The sequence below is a fragment of the Oryctolagus cuniculus genome, chromosome 2 (genome assembly GCF_051225735.1).
Source record: "Oryctolagus cuniculus isolate XC-2025 breed Fujian yellow rabbit chromosome 2, ASM5122573v1, whole genome shotgun sequence".
NCBI lineage: Eukaryota > Metazoa > Chordata > Mammalia > Lagomorpha > Leporidae > Oryctolagus > Oryctolagus cuniculus.
The window spans coordinates 52,204,665-52,218,195 of record NC_142868.1 but is presented as its reverse complement, the minus strand read 5'-3'; the positions used below and the strand labels follow the sequence as shown (position 1 = coordinate 52,218,195).

Here is a 13,531-nt window from a genome sequence, read left to right as displayed (position 1 = left end):
CCTTTTTCTCCACATCCTCGCCAGCATCTGTTGTTGGTAGATTTCTGCATGTGAGCCATTCTAACCGGGGTGAGGTGGAACCTCATTGTGGTTTTGATTTGCATTTCCCTGATGGCTAGTGATCCTGAACATTTTTTGATGTGTCTGTTGGCCCTTTGGATTTCCTCTTTTGAAAAATGTCTATTGAGGTCCTTGGCCCATCTCCTAAGTGGGTTATTTGCTTTGTTGTTGTGGAGTTTCTTGTTCTTTCTGTAGATTCTGGTTATTAATCCTGTATCCGTTGCGTAGTTTTCAAATATTTTTTCCCATTCTGTCAGTTACCTCTTCACTTGCCTGTTTCTTTTGCAATACAGAAACTTCTCAACTTGATGCAATCCCAAAAGTTAATTTTGGCTTTGACTGCCTGTGCTTCTGGGGTCTTTTCCAAGAAGTCTTTGCCAGTACCTATATCTTGCAGGGTTTCTCCAATGTTCCCTAATAATTTGATGGCGTTGGGTCGTAGATTTAAGTCTTTAATCCATGTTGAGTGGATTTTTGTGTAAGGTGGAAGGTAGGGGTCTTGCTTCATGCTTCTGCCATGGAAATCCAGTTTTCCCAGCAACATTTATTGAATAGACTGTCCTTGCTCCAAGAATTGGTTTTAGATCCTTGATCAAATATAAGTTGGCTGTAGATGTTTGGGTTGATTTCTGGTGTTTCAATTCTGTTGCATTGGTCTATCCATCTGTTTCTGTACCAGTACCATGCTGTTTTGATTACAACTGCCCTGTAGTGTGTCCTGAAATCTGGTATTGCCAGCACCTCTGCTTCTGATTCGTCTTCCTGTTAATACATCCTGAGAGGCAGCAGATGATGGCTTAAGTACTTGGGCTCCTACTGACCCTTTGGAACACCAGAATGGTGTTCTGGGTGCCTGGTTTTGGCCTAGTCCAGCTATCTAGCTGTTGTGGTCATTTGGATAGTGAATTGGAAGATGAATGATCTCTCTCTCTCTCTCTCTCCCTCTCCCTCTCCCTCTCCCTCTCCCTCTCTCTCTCTCTCTCCCTCTCTCCCTCTCTCCCTCTCTCCCTCTCTCCCTCTCTCTCCTCTCTCTCTCTCTCTCTCTCTCTCTCTCTCTGTGTGTGTGTGTGTGTGTGTGTGTGTGTTGCTCCGCCATTCAACTAGATGAAAATAAATAAGCATTGAAAAGCATTGCCTGGATAGGATCTCCCATACCATGTCACAGAGTGCTTGGGTTTAGTTCCCAGCTTCCTAATACAGATCCCAGGAAGTGTCAATGATAAGTGATAGAGTTCCTGCCACCCATAGGATTTTCATATGTTGAACCAATCCTGCATAGCAGGATAAACCCACTTGGTCTGATCTTTCTGACATGTTGTTGGATTCTATACACTAGTATTTTGTTGAGAATTTTTACATAAATGTTTATAAGTCTGAATTTAAGGAACTCAGAGTATTATAAATATATAGATATATGCATTCATCTATAAACTGTACCAAAGCATTTTATAATCAAACTGCTTGAAACCAGTGATAAAATCTGAAGAAATCCAGAGGGGGAAAAAAGCATATTACATGCAAAGAATGTACCTTTTTCTGGTTTTGAAATTGAGGTGATGCTGGCTTCATAGGAAGAGTTTAGGAGGATTCCCTCCCTTTCAAGTTTTTTTCATAATTTAAGAATTGGGATTAGTTCTTTAAAAGTTTGGTGAGGTTCAGCAGAGATGCCATCTGGTCCTGAGCCTTTCTTTGTTGGGAGGGTCTATGTTACTGATTCGATATCTGTCTTGGTTATTAGTCTATTTAGATTTTCTATATTTTCATGACTCAATTTTGGAAAATTTTGTGTGTAAAGAAATCCATTTTTTTCTGAATTTTTCAATTTGTTGGCATATAGCTGTTTTTAGTAAGTCTGATGATTCTTTTTATTTCTGTGATCTCCAGTAACATCTCCTTTTTCATACCTGATTTTATTAATTTGGGTCTTCTCCCAACTCCCCCTTCCTTTTTTTTTTTTTTTTTTTTTTTGTTAGTTGGGTCGATGATATATTAATGTTGCTTATTTTTTCAAAAACCAGCTCTTCATTTCATTGATATCTTGTATCATTTTAGTTTGTTTCTTTACTTCCTTTTTACTCATGTTCTAATTTTTTAAAGATTTATTTACTTATTTGAAATGCAGAGTTACAGAGAGGCAGAGGCAAAGAGAAAAAGAGAGGTTTTCCAGGGTTGGCGCTCTGGCATAGTGGGTAAAGCTGCTGCCTGCAGCGCCAGCATCCCAAAAGCCAATTCAAGTCCGGCTGCTCCACTTCTGATCCAGCTCTCTGCTCTGGCCTGGGAAAGCATTAGAAAATGGCCCAAGTCCTTGGGCCCCTGCACCCATGTGGGAGATGAAGAAGAAGCTCTTGGCTTTGGATCGGCTCAGCTCTGGCTATTGGTGGCCAATTGGGGAGTGAACCAGTAGATGGAAGACCACCCCCACCCCCCGCCTCTCCTTCTCTGTTTGTATAACTCTGACTTTCAAATAAATAAATAAATCTTTAAAAGAGAGGGAGAGGTCTTCCGTCTGCTAGTTCAGTCTCCAAATGGCTGCAACAGCTGGACCTGAGCCAATCTGGAGCCAGGAGCTTCTTCTGGGTCTCCCACGAGGGTGCAGGGGCCCAAGAACTTGGGCCATCTTCTACTGCTTTCCCAGGCCACAGCAGAGACCTGGATCAGAAGTGGAGCATCTGGGGCTTAAACTGGTGCCCATATGGGATGCCAGCATTGCAGGCGGCAGCTTTACCCTCTATGCCACAGTGCCGGCCCCCATACTCCAATTTTAATTATTTCTTTCCTCCTACTAATTTAAGGATTGGTTTATTGTTTTTTAAATCCTTGAGATGCATTGTTAGATAATTTATTTGATGTCTTTCCAGTTTCTTGATGTAGGCACTAATTGCTATAAACTCCCCTCTTAACATTGCTTTTGCTCTCTGTAATCCTTAAGTTTTAAACTGTTATGTTGTCATCTATTTCTAAGAATTTTTTTATTTCTCTTTTGATTTCTTCTATGACCCATTGTTTATTCTGGAGTATGTTTTTCAGTCTCCATGTGTTTGCATATTTTCTAGAGTTTCTTACGTTGTTAATTTCTAGCTTCATTCCTTTGTGGTCATAAAAGATACATGGTATGATTTCAATTATTTTTTAATTTGTTGAGACTTGTTTTATGGCCTGGCATATGGTCTATCCTAGGGAAAGTTCCATTCACTGATGAAAAGAATGTGTATTTTGCAGCTTCGGGATGAAATGTTCAGTAGAGATCAGTTAGGTCTATTTGGTCAATATTGTAGACTTGCTCCATTGTTTCTTTGTTGATTATTTTGTCTAGTTCATCTGAATACTGATGAAAATGCATTATTACTGTATTGTAGCCTATGTCTCCCTTTATATCCATTAATAATACTTTTAAATAGTCAGGTCCACTAGCATTGAGTGAATATACATTTATGATAATCACATCTTCCTGTTGAATTAATCCCTTAATGATTAGATAATGCCCTCCTTTGTCTCTTTTAATACTCTTTGTCTTAAAGTCTATTTTGTCTGTAATTAGGATAGCTACTCCTCATTTCTTATTTCTGTTAGCCTGGAATACCTTTTTCCATCCTTTCACTTTTAGTCTATGTGTATGTTTGTTGGTGAGGTGTGTTTCTTGCAGGCAGCAGATAGATGGGTCTTGTAATCTACTTGTCAAGCTCCAGTTGCTAGGAGATTTGAGAGGTAGACCCAGCGTGCCTCTGGATGCAGGCATAGGTGTGACCTAAGTGTATCTACCCCAAGGCTGCAGAAGGGAGACAGGATACACATCCTTGATGGCAGGTGAGACATAAAGTAGGGAAGGGTGTGCACTTTATCAGTGCCTTCTCTCAGGTTTACCTTCAGTCATTTAGTCCTGCCTCCCTTAAGGGAGCATAAATAAAGGATGGAGAGACACCAGTATATTCTGCTGATACTTTTCTTTCTGGAGATAAAAGCAGAAGATTGACCTCTATGAAGATTTGAGCATTTATTTTTAGAATTGATTTCCTCTCTGAAAGTTTGAGAATTTCTTTTCTTGTTGCAGCATCTGCAGAGTGGGAAAAGAGAAAGATTAATATACAATTCACAAATAGAAAATTGCCTTAAATGTCCTCTTTTGATTTACTAAAATATGCATTCTTATATAACTTCTATAATTTTTATCTTTGGTAAGAGTACACAATTTTTTAAGTTAATGTTTCAAATCAATTTGTGCAGCAGCTTAAGTTGCTGCTTGAGACACCTGCATCCCATGTTGAGGTGCCTTGTTTGGGTCCAGGCTACTCTGCTTCCCAGCCAGCTTACTGCTAATGTGCATCCTGGAATGCAGGATGGTATCTCAAGTACTGGAGTCCTCGTTGCCCATGTAAGAGACCTGGGTGGCATTCCAGGCTCCTGGCTTCAGCCTGGCCAGCTGTTGGATGCTGCATTTGGGAAATGACAGTGGATGGAAGATCTGCCTCTCTCCATCTCTCTGCTTTTCAAAGAAGGTGAATGAAAGTTAAAATGCTTAAAAATGTTTTGGGGCTGGTGTTATGGTGAAGCAGATAATACTGCCTCTTGGGACACCCAAAACCCATATCACAGTACCTGGAATTGAGTCCCACATCTGCTTCCAATCCAGCTTCCTGATAATGTACGTAGGAGGCAGTGATGATGGCTCAAGTACTTGGGTTTCTGTCACCAACACAGGAGACCTAGATGGAGTTCCTGGCTCCCGATTTTGGCCTGATCCAACCTGGCTATTGTGGGTATTGGAGTGAACCAGAGTATAGAAAATCAATCAATCAATCTTTCTCTCTCTCTCTCTCTCTCTCTCTGGCTTTAAAATAAATAAATACAACTTTTTATAAGATTTATTTATTTTTATTTGAAAGGGAGAGAGAGGGAGGGAGGGAAAGAGATTGAATGAATGAATGAATGAATATGAATTGGTCTTCCATCAGCTGGTTCACTCCCAAAATGGCTGCAATGGCTGGGGGTGGGCCAGGCTAAAGCTAGGAGACAAGAGCTTCTTCAGGTCTCCCACATTGGTGCAGGAGCCCAAGGACTTTGGCCATCTTCCACTCCTTCCAGGCACATTAGCAGGGAGCTGGATCTGTAATGGAGCAGTTGGGGCTTGAACTGGTGCCCATGTGGGATGCTGGCACTGCAGGCAGAGGCTTAACCTTTTACACCACAGCACTGACCTCATAAATACAGCTTTTTAAAAAATGTTTTAAAGTTTCCTAAAATATTGCTCTTGAGTTTGATCTTACAGTGGTATCAAATGTTAGCTGTGTAAGTTATGGTGTAGAGAATGTAGAGAAAAATCTATAAATGAGGTCAGATCTAAGGGAACATGTTAGGGATGAGCTATTTTCAGGAGGATTTGTGTGGATGTTAAAAGTATAGAATACTGTTTAAATAGTATGAAAAAGTAGTAGAATCAGAATTATAGAATGGAAAGTGTTCTTACATGGAAGCTTTCTGAGATGAGTATCCTAACAAAACTTCACAATATATTCAAGAACACAGTGAACTTAAGGGATTTTTTTATTGGGTGGTTATTAAGCTCATTCCAGGAGGCCAGTTGTCAAAGTACATAAACGTTTGAAATTTATTCCTAACTATCTTATTTTATGCTGGCGTGTAAAAGTTACTTTAATAATGAAAGGAATAAACTGGAATTGAGGTTATTTTACCAGGACTTAGTAAAATGTGTCACAACCTTAAAAAGTCTTTCTGTGTAGTCCCCTCAAATTTAGGTGTATAGTGCATGTGTGCTGTTTATTTTTATGGATCAGCAACAAAACTTCATGAGTATCTGTTTACATACTGCTGATTTATAATATATGGAGTTCAAAGTGTTAAAATAATAAACAAGTCAAGTGTAAGTAGTTCTGACAGTGGGAAAGTCATCAAAAGAAACACTTTCCTTGCCGTGAAGTACTTTAACAATAGTGTATCTCTACCAGCTTCACCAACAGCTGGGTATAAATTATGGTCAAATAATGGAAATCTATCCTTTTTATTGTTCTCAAAAGCAGATTGTACCAATAAAATTGGCTGTGTATATATATTTTCATTAATGTGCTAAACGATGTGTTTTCCTCACAGTCTACCATCTGGCGTAAGGCTCCTATCAGGGACTTAGTAGTCATGTTTCAAATATCACAGATTCCTTTAGGGTGAAGCCCACACAGAGATTTATGTATGTAGTTATTTGTTTCATAGCTCTGTCTATCCATCACATTCTAATTGTTGAAAGGTTGGTGGACAGCGGCTATTCCTGTTATCCCTGTTCTTATCCTACATACATTAAATTTTCAACACTTCAACTGTGCATTGTTTTTTCTCAACTCAGTTGGCTGGGTTTCTTCTCTCTGCTGTCAGAGATGATTCTCAGCACTGACAGCAAAACCTTTGTCCTTTCTGTGATTCCCCTCAATGGGAGAGGCTTCATTTATACTCCCTTGCTCAGGAAAGCAGTTTTAGTCTTCTCTATACTAATTTCATGCCTTGGTTTGACCAGCATTGTCTACCCAACAGGCAGCTCCTATGATTAGGTGATAAATAGGGCTGCCAATTTGGTGTGATCGTGTTTAACTGAGCTTCAGACTAAATCCCTCCAGCATATGGACAAGATTATTTGGGGATAGTTGATCATTAGAAAGGTGAGAGAAATACTTAGCAGAATTACATGAAACAGAAACAATATGCGCCATGAATGAGAAGCAGAGAATGGACAGTTCACCATCTGATTTCTAAGAGATTTATTTCCTTTTTCATTCCATATGTTTACCTAAATAAACACCTCTCCCCACTTTTTAAAGGTGACATCAAAACTCAAGCATAACTTAACAAGTTTTATCTGAGGAAAAGTAGAACTGAAATTCAAGAGAATTAGATTCTAACTTGGGGGTAATCAGATGCAAATCCCTAGCTCTGTGTATGATCTCTATACTAAATAAAATAACAAAATTATTGTTAGCTCCAGTTTTTTCTTTCATCTTTATTCTTAATATTCTTACTCCTAATTAGGACTTTGTTCACATTTTTTAGATGCTGAGAACATGTTCACTTCCAGATCTCTCAAAGCTGTTCAGAACCCTGATGGATGTTCCCATTGTAGGAGATGTTTGCCATGACAGTCTTGAAATAGATGAAATTGAAGATGAACACATTAAAGAAGGACCTTCTGATTCTGAAGACATGTGAGCATACTGCCCTTATGCCATTATGAAATACTAGCATTAGTATAATTTCTCCATTTATGTAAAAATTTCTAAAGAAGGTGGCTTACCTAGGTAATTTTGAAAAATATGTCTGTAACTGACTTTCCATTACCACTTTCACTTTTCACAACTTAAAGTACAGTAATGCAAAGCTTAATAATGTCTAAATATAATGTAACTTAATCTCAACTGAGGAATTTAGGAAAATGGTTTCTGCTGTATTCACTGTTTCCTGTCCATTTATCCACTAAACATCCAGCATACTGACCTGCACGTGGTAGGTGTTTATAAATACTGGTTAAATGAATGAATTTTAGTAGGATAATGACTATTTAATGTTGGATCACCACCACTTGACACAGGGATTACAATGGAAAATTGTGAAGTAATTAATACTCTACAATTCCCAAGGAAAATGACCAGAAAACTCCACATGTACCTCCTGCCATGTGGGATATCAAAACTATATCAATAGGGAGTTAACAGGTAAACTAATTGTTCTGTGTGTGTAGATGTATGTGTGCGTGCACACATGCCAGTGTGTAGATGTGTGTTCTATGTGTAATTTGATTGCATTCTTATGATTCCTTTCCTTGTGATTTATGGAGAATTAGAATCCAGGAAGGAAATTTAACAAGAACACTTTGAGATCTTGGAGTGAGGGCCCTTAGGTAATATATGTGTGCTTCAAAAAACTCTGGAAAACAGTGGAATTTAAAGATAAGTTTACTTTTGGTGCAAAAATTTTGAAATCCATGAATATCCTTTTATAGTATACATTTCCCAGTGCCCTGTTAACCTTAGGTCATCAGCCCTCTAGCCCCTGAAACAGTATTAGAAACTTTTTAGGGAAGTAAAACCAGAGCACTCTAAAGTGTTCAAGAAGGTACTTTTGTTCCAATTGCTTGAAGAATAAGCTATAAAATGTTAGCATTTATAAATTTATTTATGATATTTTTTACCTCTGCCTTTTTATAGAACATTTATTGTGATCTGATTAAGGGCATTACATCAGTTTCACAACTTTTCCTTCCATAACACATAAACCAGGACTATTGCATCTGGCACATTTTGTTTTTTCTTCAGTCTTGCTTATTTGTAATGAAGCTTGTCTTTTCTTGGAAGGTTATCTTTTTTCATTTCTCATTAAGTTCTGTAGATCTTTACTAGTGAACCTACAATTTGGAGTCAAAATTTTTACATCTTTATTTGTTTTACTTGACATTGTTCATTAAGCATTTTGCTGTTTGTTGTTTTTTTTTTTTTAAGATTTATAAATTTATTCGAAAAGTAGAGTTACAAAGAGGCAGAGGCAGAGAGAGAGAGAGGTTGTCCATCTGCTAGTTCGTTCCCCAAATGGCTGCATCGGCCAGAGTTGTGCCAGTCAGAAGCTAGGAGCCAGGAACTTCTTCCAGGTTTTCCACACGGGTGCAGGGACCCAAGGACTTGGGCCATCTTGTACTGCTTTTCCAGGCCATAGCAGACAGCTGGTTCAGGAGTGGAGCAGCTGGTACTCAAACTGGTGTCCATATGGGATGCCAGTCCTACAGGTCACCGGTTTACCTGCTATGCCACAGCACCAGCCCCAAGAACTTTACTTTTGTGTTATTATTAACCCTATGGAAGACACAACTTTCAGCAACTTTATAGCTGGTAGAATGCTAATTGTTTTCCCAAAATTTTCCTAAGATCAATTTTTATTAAAGTGAACTGTAGTTTATTTGCTATTTGTGTTCTTTTAGTTTCTAGTTGATGACAGCATTTCATTTTAAAATTTAAGTTAGAATCCTTTAGTATTATTTGAAAATGAACTTTAAAAAATAGTTATTCTATATCTATACAGAAAATTTTCACTGGATGTTTCTCTTTGGGAAATAATTTTGGTCCAAATTTTACTCGAAATATAAGAACGCCAACCAAAATGTGAATGTACAGCTAGATTTTAAAGTAGCTCAAGGGGTTTTTGAATGTTAATTTCATAAAACATAATTTTCTCATGTTTTTCTTACAATGATAGGCTTAGCAGCCTCACAAACTTGAATACCATCTATACAGGGCCCTAATTTCTCTAATCTGGCTACTAGAAGATTTTATCAGCAAGGCAAATGTTTAGTCATTGTAGTAATATTACAAAGTAGACATGCATGATTTAGTCAGTCTTATAATTAAGTATTATGTTAAATGTAACTAATGGCATGATTGAAAAGATGAGACTCTCATTCTGATTAGATGCTTTCCTTTTCTATAGCTGCTACTAAGTCCAACTGTAGAAGTTTGTACACATAAGTATAAAGATATTTCTTCATATTTCTTTTTCTATGAATAGAAATTTTATTTAAGATCTTGTGTAATACTGTTTATATTTTAGTTCTTTAGTAAATGGTTGCTTGAGTCTAGACATTTAGAAGGCCTTACTTGGTCCTTTTGTCCTATTTTATCAATTTTTCTGTTCAATGAAATCCTCAAATTTGATACATAATCTCTTTCAGAAGTCTTAATGTATATTCTAGAACCTTCATTAACTTAAATTCTCAATCTATAAGCTTTTGCATTTGCATGTCACTTTAGGGAAAAGAAGCATATCATAAGAGGAAAAAGTCTTTAAGTACATTTCTTGGGTATTGTAGAAGTGGTTAAAAAGTATATTTCAGTCCTCTGTCATATATTGATTGACTATGTGACTTTGAGTAATTTAGACATTCTGATTCAGTTTTCATGTCTCAAAAATGAACTTTATGTGGATAAAATTTAAATAATAGGCTAAAATTACTTAAGAAAGTACTATATAAATGTAAGTTATTTTATGTATAAATTAGTTCATTCCAACATTTATAATCCCATGGAAATAGAATTAATATCCTGATAAATGCCTTGAAAATAAGATTCTCCAGTAAGATTATGATGGGTAGGATACTCTAATTATACAGGCAAGTCTATTTGTTATTATATATTTTAGAAACATTTTTAAGATTAAGCATCTTAGGGTTTCTCGTTGCCATTTTATTTAATTTAGCCCAAACATAAATTTAAATATTTCCATTTCTAAAAGTTGAAATATGCAATGGGCATTTATTATGGAAAGCCTTTGTAAAGATACAACTCTTAGGCAACTATATGAAGATTCTGCTGAGTATTTTATATTTATTGTAGAAAGCAAGTGAAAATCTTAAGTCTGAACTCTGAAAATATCAAAACATTGTCTCAAATTGTAAGCAGGGAGTAATATTTATGGTTTTATGATTCTTATTGGCAACTGATGAACATTTTAACACGTCATTTCCTGGATTATGTATTCCAGAGTATGTGTCATGTTCTGTATTTATCAATTGTATTCATCCTCATTTCATTGATTAAAAACTGTGTAGGCTTTTTTAGATTTCTTTTTATCTACTCTTAACATTTTTAAGAAGCATGGAGTGAATACATACTGAGTTAAAGTCAAATTTAAGAGTGAAGTAAAGTTTTACTGATGTTTAATTTTTAAAATTGCAGTGTTTTTGAAGAAACTGACACAGATTTACAAGAGCTTCAAGCCTCAATGGAACAGCTACTTAGGGAACAGCCTAGTGAAGAATATAGTGAGGAGGAAGAATCGGTCTTAAAGAACAGTGATGTAGAGCACACTGCAAATGGGACAGATCTGGCAGATGAGGATGACAATCCCAGTAGTGAAAGTGCACTGAATGAAGAATGGCACTCAGGTGTGTGATCACGGCTGTGGGCCTTTTCCTTTCACAGTGTGTGCAAACATTTCCAGGAGAGTATATTGTTCTGATACCTGATATAAACCATTTCCAACTTTAAATAAACCTGAGACATGCTTCCATCTTTGTTCCTTTTCTTTTTTTTTTTTTTTTTTTGAGATTTATTATTTATTTATTTGAGAGGTAGAGTTACAGACAGTGAGAGAGAGACAGAGAGAAAGGTCTTCCTTCCGTTGGTTCACTCCCCAAATGGCCGCAACGGGTGGAGCTGCGCCGATCAGGAGCCAGGAGCTTCCTCCGGGTCTCCCACGTGGGTGCAGAGGCCCAAGCACTTGAGCCATCCTCCACTGCCTTCCTGGGCCACAGCAGAGAGCTGGACTGGAAGAGGAGCAACCAGGACTAGAACCGGTGCCCATATGGGATGCCAGCGCCACAGGCAGAGGATTAACCTAGTGAGCCGTGGCACAGGCCCCCCCATCTTTGTTCCTTTTCATTCTTTTTCTTTTCATGCAAATATGCATACAAGTACAGGTGTTCCGTTTCTTTCCCATTAATTATGGCAGGGATTTTTGGCGTATTTTAATTCTGTTGTTCTCCATTCCTTGATTTATTTGTTCTCCATTTCTTGAGAGTTTTTTCAGTAATAAAAATAGTAACAGTATTCTTAGCACTTTGTTTTACAGAGAACTTCCACTACATATAGTGGTTGATTAGTGGGGTTAATACTGAAAGGAGTTTTTAAATCTTGATTTTTTTTTTTTTTGGTTTGGAAACTATTGTGTTCATAACATTATCCCTAACATACATATAACTACATTATATTTATTTGAAAGAGCTGTGAAAATTAATATTATTCTCAAGTATCTTGAGCCATGAACATTGTAAAACATATTGGGCATTTATAATACTTTCTAGTGTTCTCCTAAAGCCTCAGGATGTGCATTTTCGGTTGTTTGCCCTCTGTAAACTTTTTCATGTTATAGTTTGTATTATCAACTTTTAAAAAATGATTTATTTGAAAGGCAGAGTTAGAGAGGAGAGACAGAGATCTTCCATCTGCTGGTTCACTCTAAAATGGCTGCAATGGCTGAGGCTGGGCAAGGCCAAAGCCAGGAATCTAGACTGCCATCCTAGTCTCCCATGTAGATTTCAAGGGCCAACGCACTCAGGCCATCCTCTGCCACTTTCCCAGGTACCTTAACGGGGAGCTGGATCAGAGGTAGAACAGCTGGGTCTTAAACCAGACCTCTGATATGAGATGCCAGTGGCTTAAGCAGCTGAACCGCAGCACTGGCCCCATCAGCTTTTTCAAAGAAGCAGTTAGGAGTGGTTGTTTCAATCCAGAACATGCATGTTTTTTCCTCTTTTCATTAAATTAAAAGACATCTGTAGGGGTGTTTTTATTCTAATCTATTTTACTATTACATCCATTAAAGATTCCCAAAGTAATTTTCTTTTTAGACGGGTTATATCTACTTTGATTACTTATATAAATGACCAAAATTAAAATGACAAACACTATTTATATGGAAAGTAGAAGTCATCTATTTCAATGGCATTATTCACTTGTCACAGAATTCTTTTTATTATTGTATTTCTTAATATCTTCTTTTGATTATGTTTTCAGATAACAGTGATGGTGAGACCACTAGTGAGTGTGAATATGATAGTGTCTTTAACCATTTAGAGGAACTGAGACTTCACCTGGAGCAGGAAATGGGATTTGAAAAATTCTTTGAGGTTTATGAAAAAATAAAGGTAAAACATTTACTGTTGAAATGTGATATGTTTGAATATGAGAGATAGTTGATGGCTTTTATTGTTCATTAGGTTTATTATAAATAGTGAAGACTCCATTTAGAGAAAAGAAATCTTCAAATATTAATTTCTATTTGGTATTTTGGCAAAGGCTATTCATGAAGATGAAGATGAAAATATTGAGATTTGTAAAACAATAGTTCAGAACATTTTGGGAAATGAACATCAGCATCTTTATGCCAAGATTCTTCATTTAGTCATGGCAGATGGAGCCTATCAAGAAGGTAAGATTTCCTTACATGTCTTTATATTTTAAAAAAATTTCAGAGAAACAGAATAATAAGTGTCAATTGATAATCTTATATAATATGCATTGTGCCAAAGTCTATATTGGAATCATATCTGTTTCTTTTAAGCAACTTTGTCATCTACCACCCTTCTTCCTCCTCCCTCTCCTATTCCCATTCTTACTTTTTTACTAAGATCTATTTTCAATTAACTTTATATACTTATGATTAACTCTGGGTCGAGTAAAGAATTCATTAAATAGTATGAAAAAAAAAAAACTCTTCCTCAACAGTTGAGATAAGAGCTGTTCAAAGTCATTGTTCCTCAACAGTTGAGATAAGGGCTGTTGCTCTCAAAGTGTCAATTTCACTTCTAAAGATTGCCTTTTAGGTGTTCTGTTAGTTATTACAGGTCAGAAAGAACATATGGTGTTTGTCCTTTTGGGACTGGCTTATTTCACTAAGTATGATGGTTTTCTAGTTTCATCCATTTTGTTGCAAA

At 36.9% G+C, this 13,531-nt stretch overlaps 1 protein-coding gene and 1 long non-coding RNA gene across 22 annotated transcripts in view; one reads left to right on the top strand and one right to left on the bottom strand.

Annotated features, from left to right (window-relative positions):
- NEK1 (NIMA related kinase 1) overlaps nucleotides 1-13,531 on the top strand; it is a 203,320-nt gene that overhangs the window by 171,259 nt on the left and 18,530 nt on the right. For 16 of the 21 annotated variants that reach the window (XR_011386263.2, XM_070068291.2, XM_008249738.5 and 13 more), the window contains 4 exons: nucleotides 7,108-7,259; nucleotides 10,773-10,981; nucleotides 12,612-12,742; nucleotides 12,894-13,026. Coding sequence is in view for 15 of the 21 variants with exons in the window: in XM_070068291.2 (XP_069924392.2) it covers nucleotides 7,108-7,259; nucleotides 10,773-10,981; nucleotides 12,612-12,742; nucleotides 12,894-13,026 (625 nt within the window). In the remaining 6 variants the exon portion in view is untranslated. Of the gene's footprint in view, nucleotides 1-7,107; nucleotides 7,260-7,642; nucleotides 7,767-10,772; nucleotides 10,982-12,611; nucleotides 12,743-12,893; nucleotides 13,027-13,531 lie in introns of all 21 variants that reach the window. The other 5 variants (XR_011386262.2, XR_011386261.2, XR_016228912.1 and 2 more) reach the window with 1 other exon arrangement.
- LOC138848463 (uncharacterized) overlaps nucleotides 3,349-13,531 on the bottom strand; it is a 152,865-nt gene continuing 142,682 nt past the window's right edge. The window contains exon 3 of the long non-coding RNA XR_011386269.2: nucleotides 3,349-4,111. This is a non-coding gene — a long non-coding RNA (uncharacterized LOC138848463). The remainder of the gene's footprint in view (nucleotides 4,112-13,531) is intronic.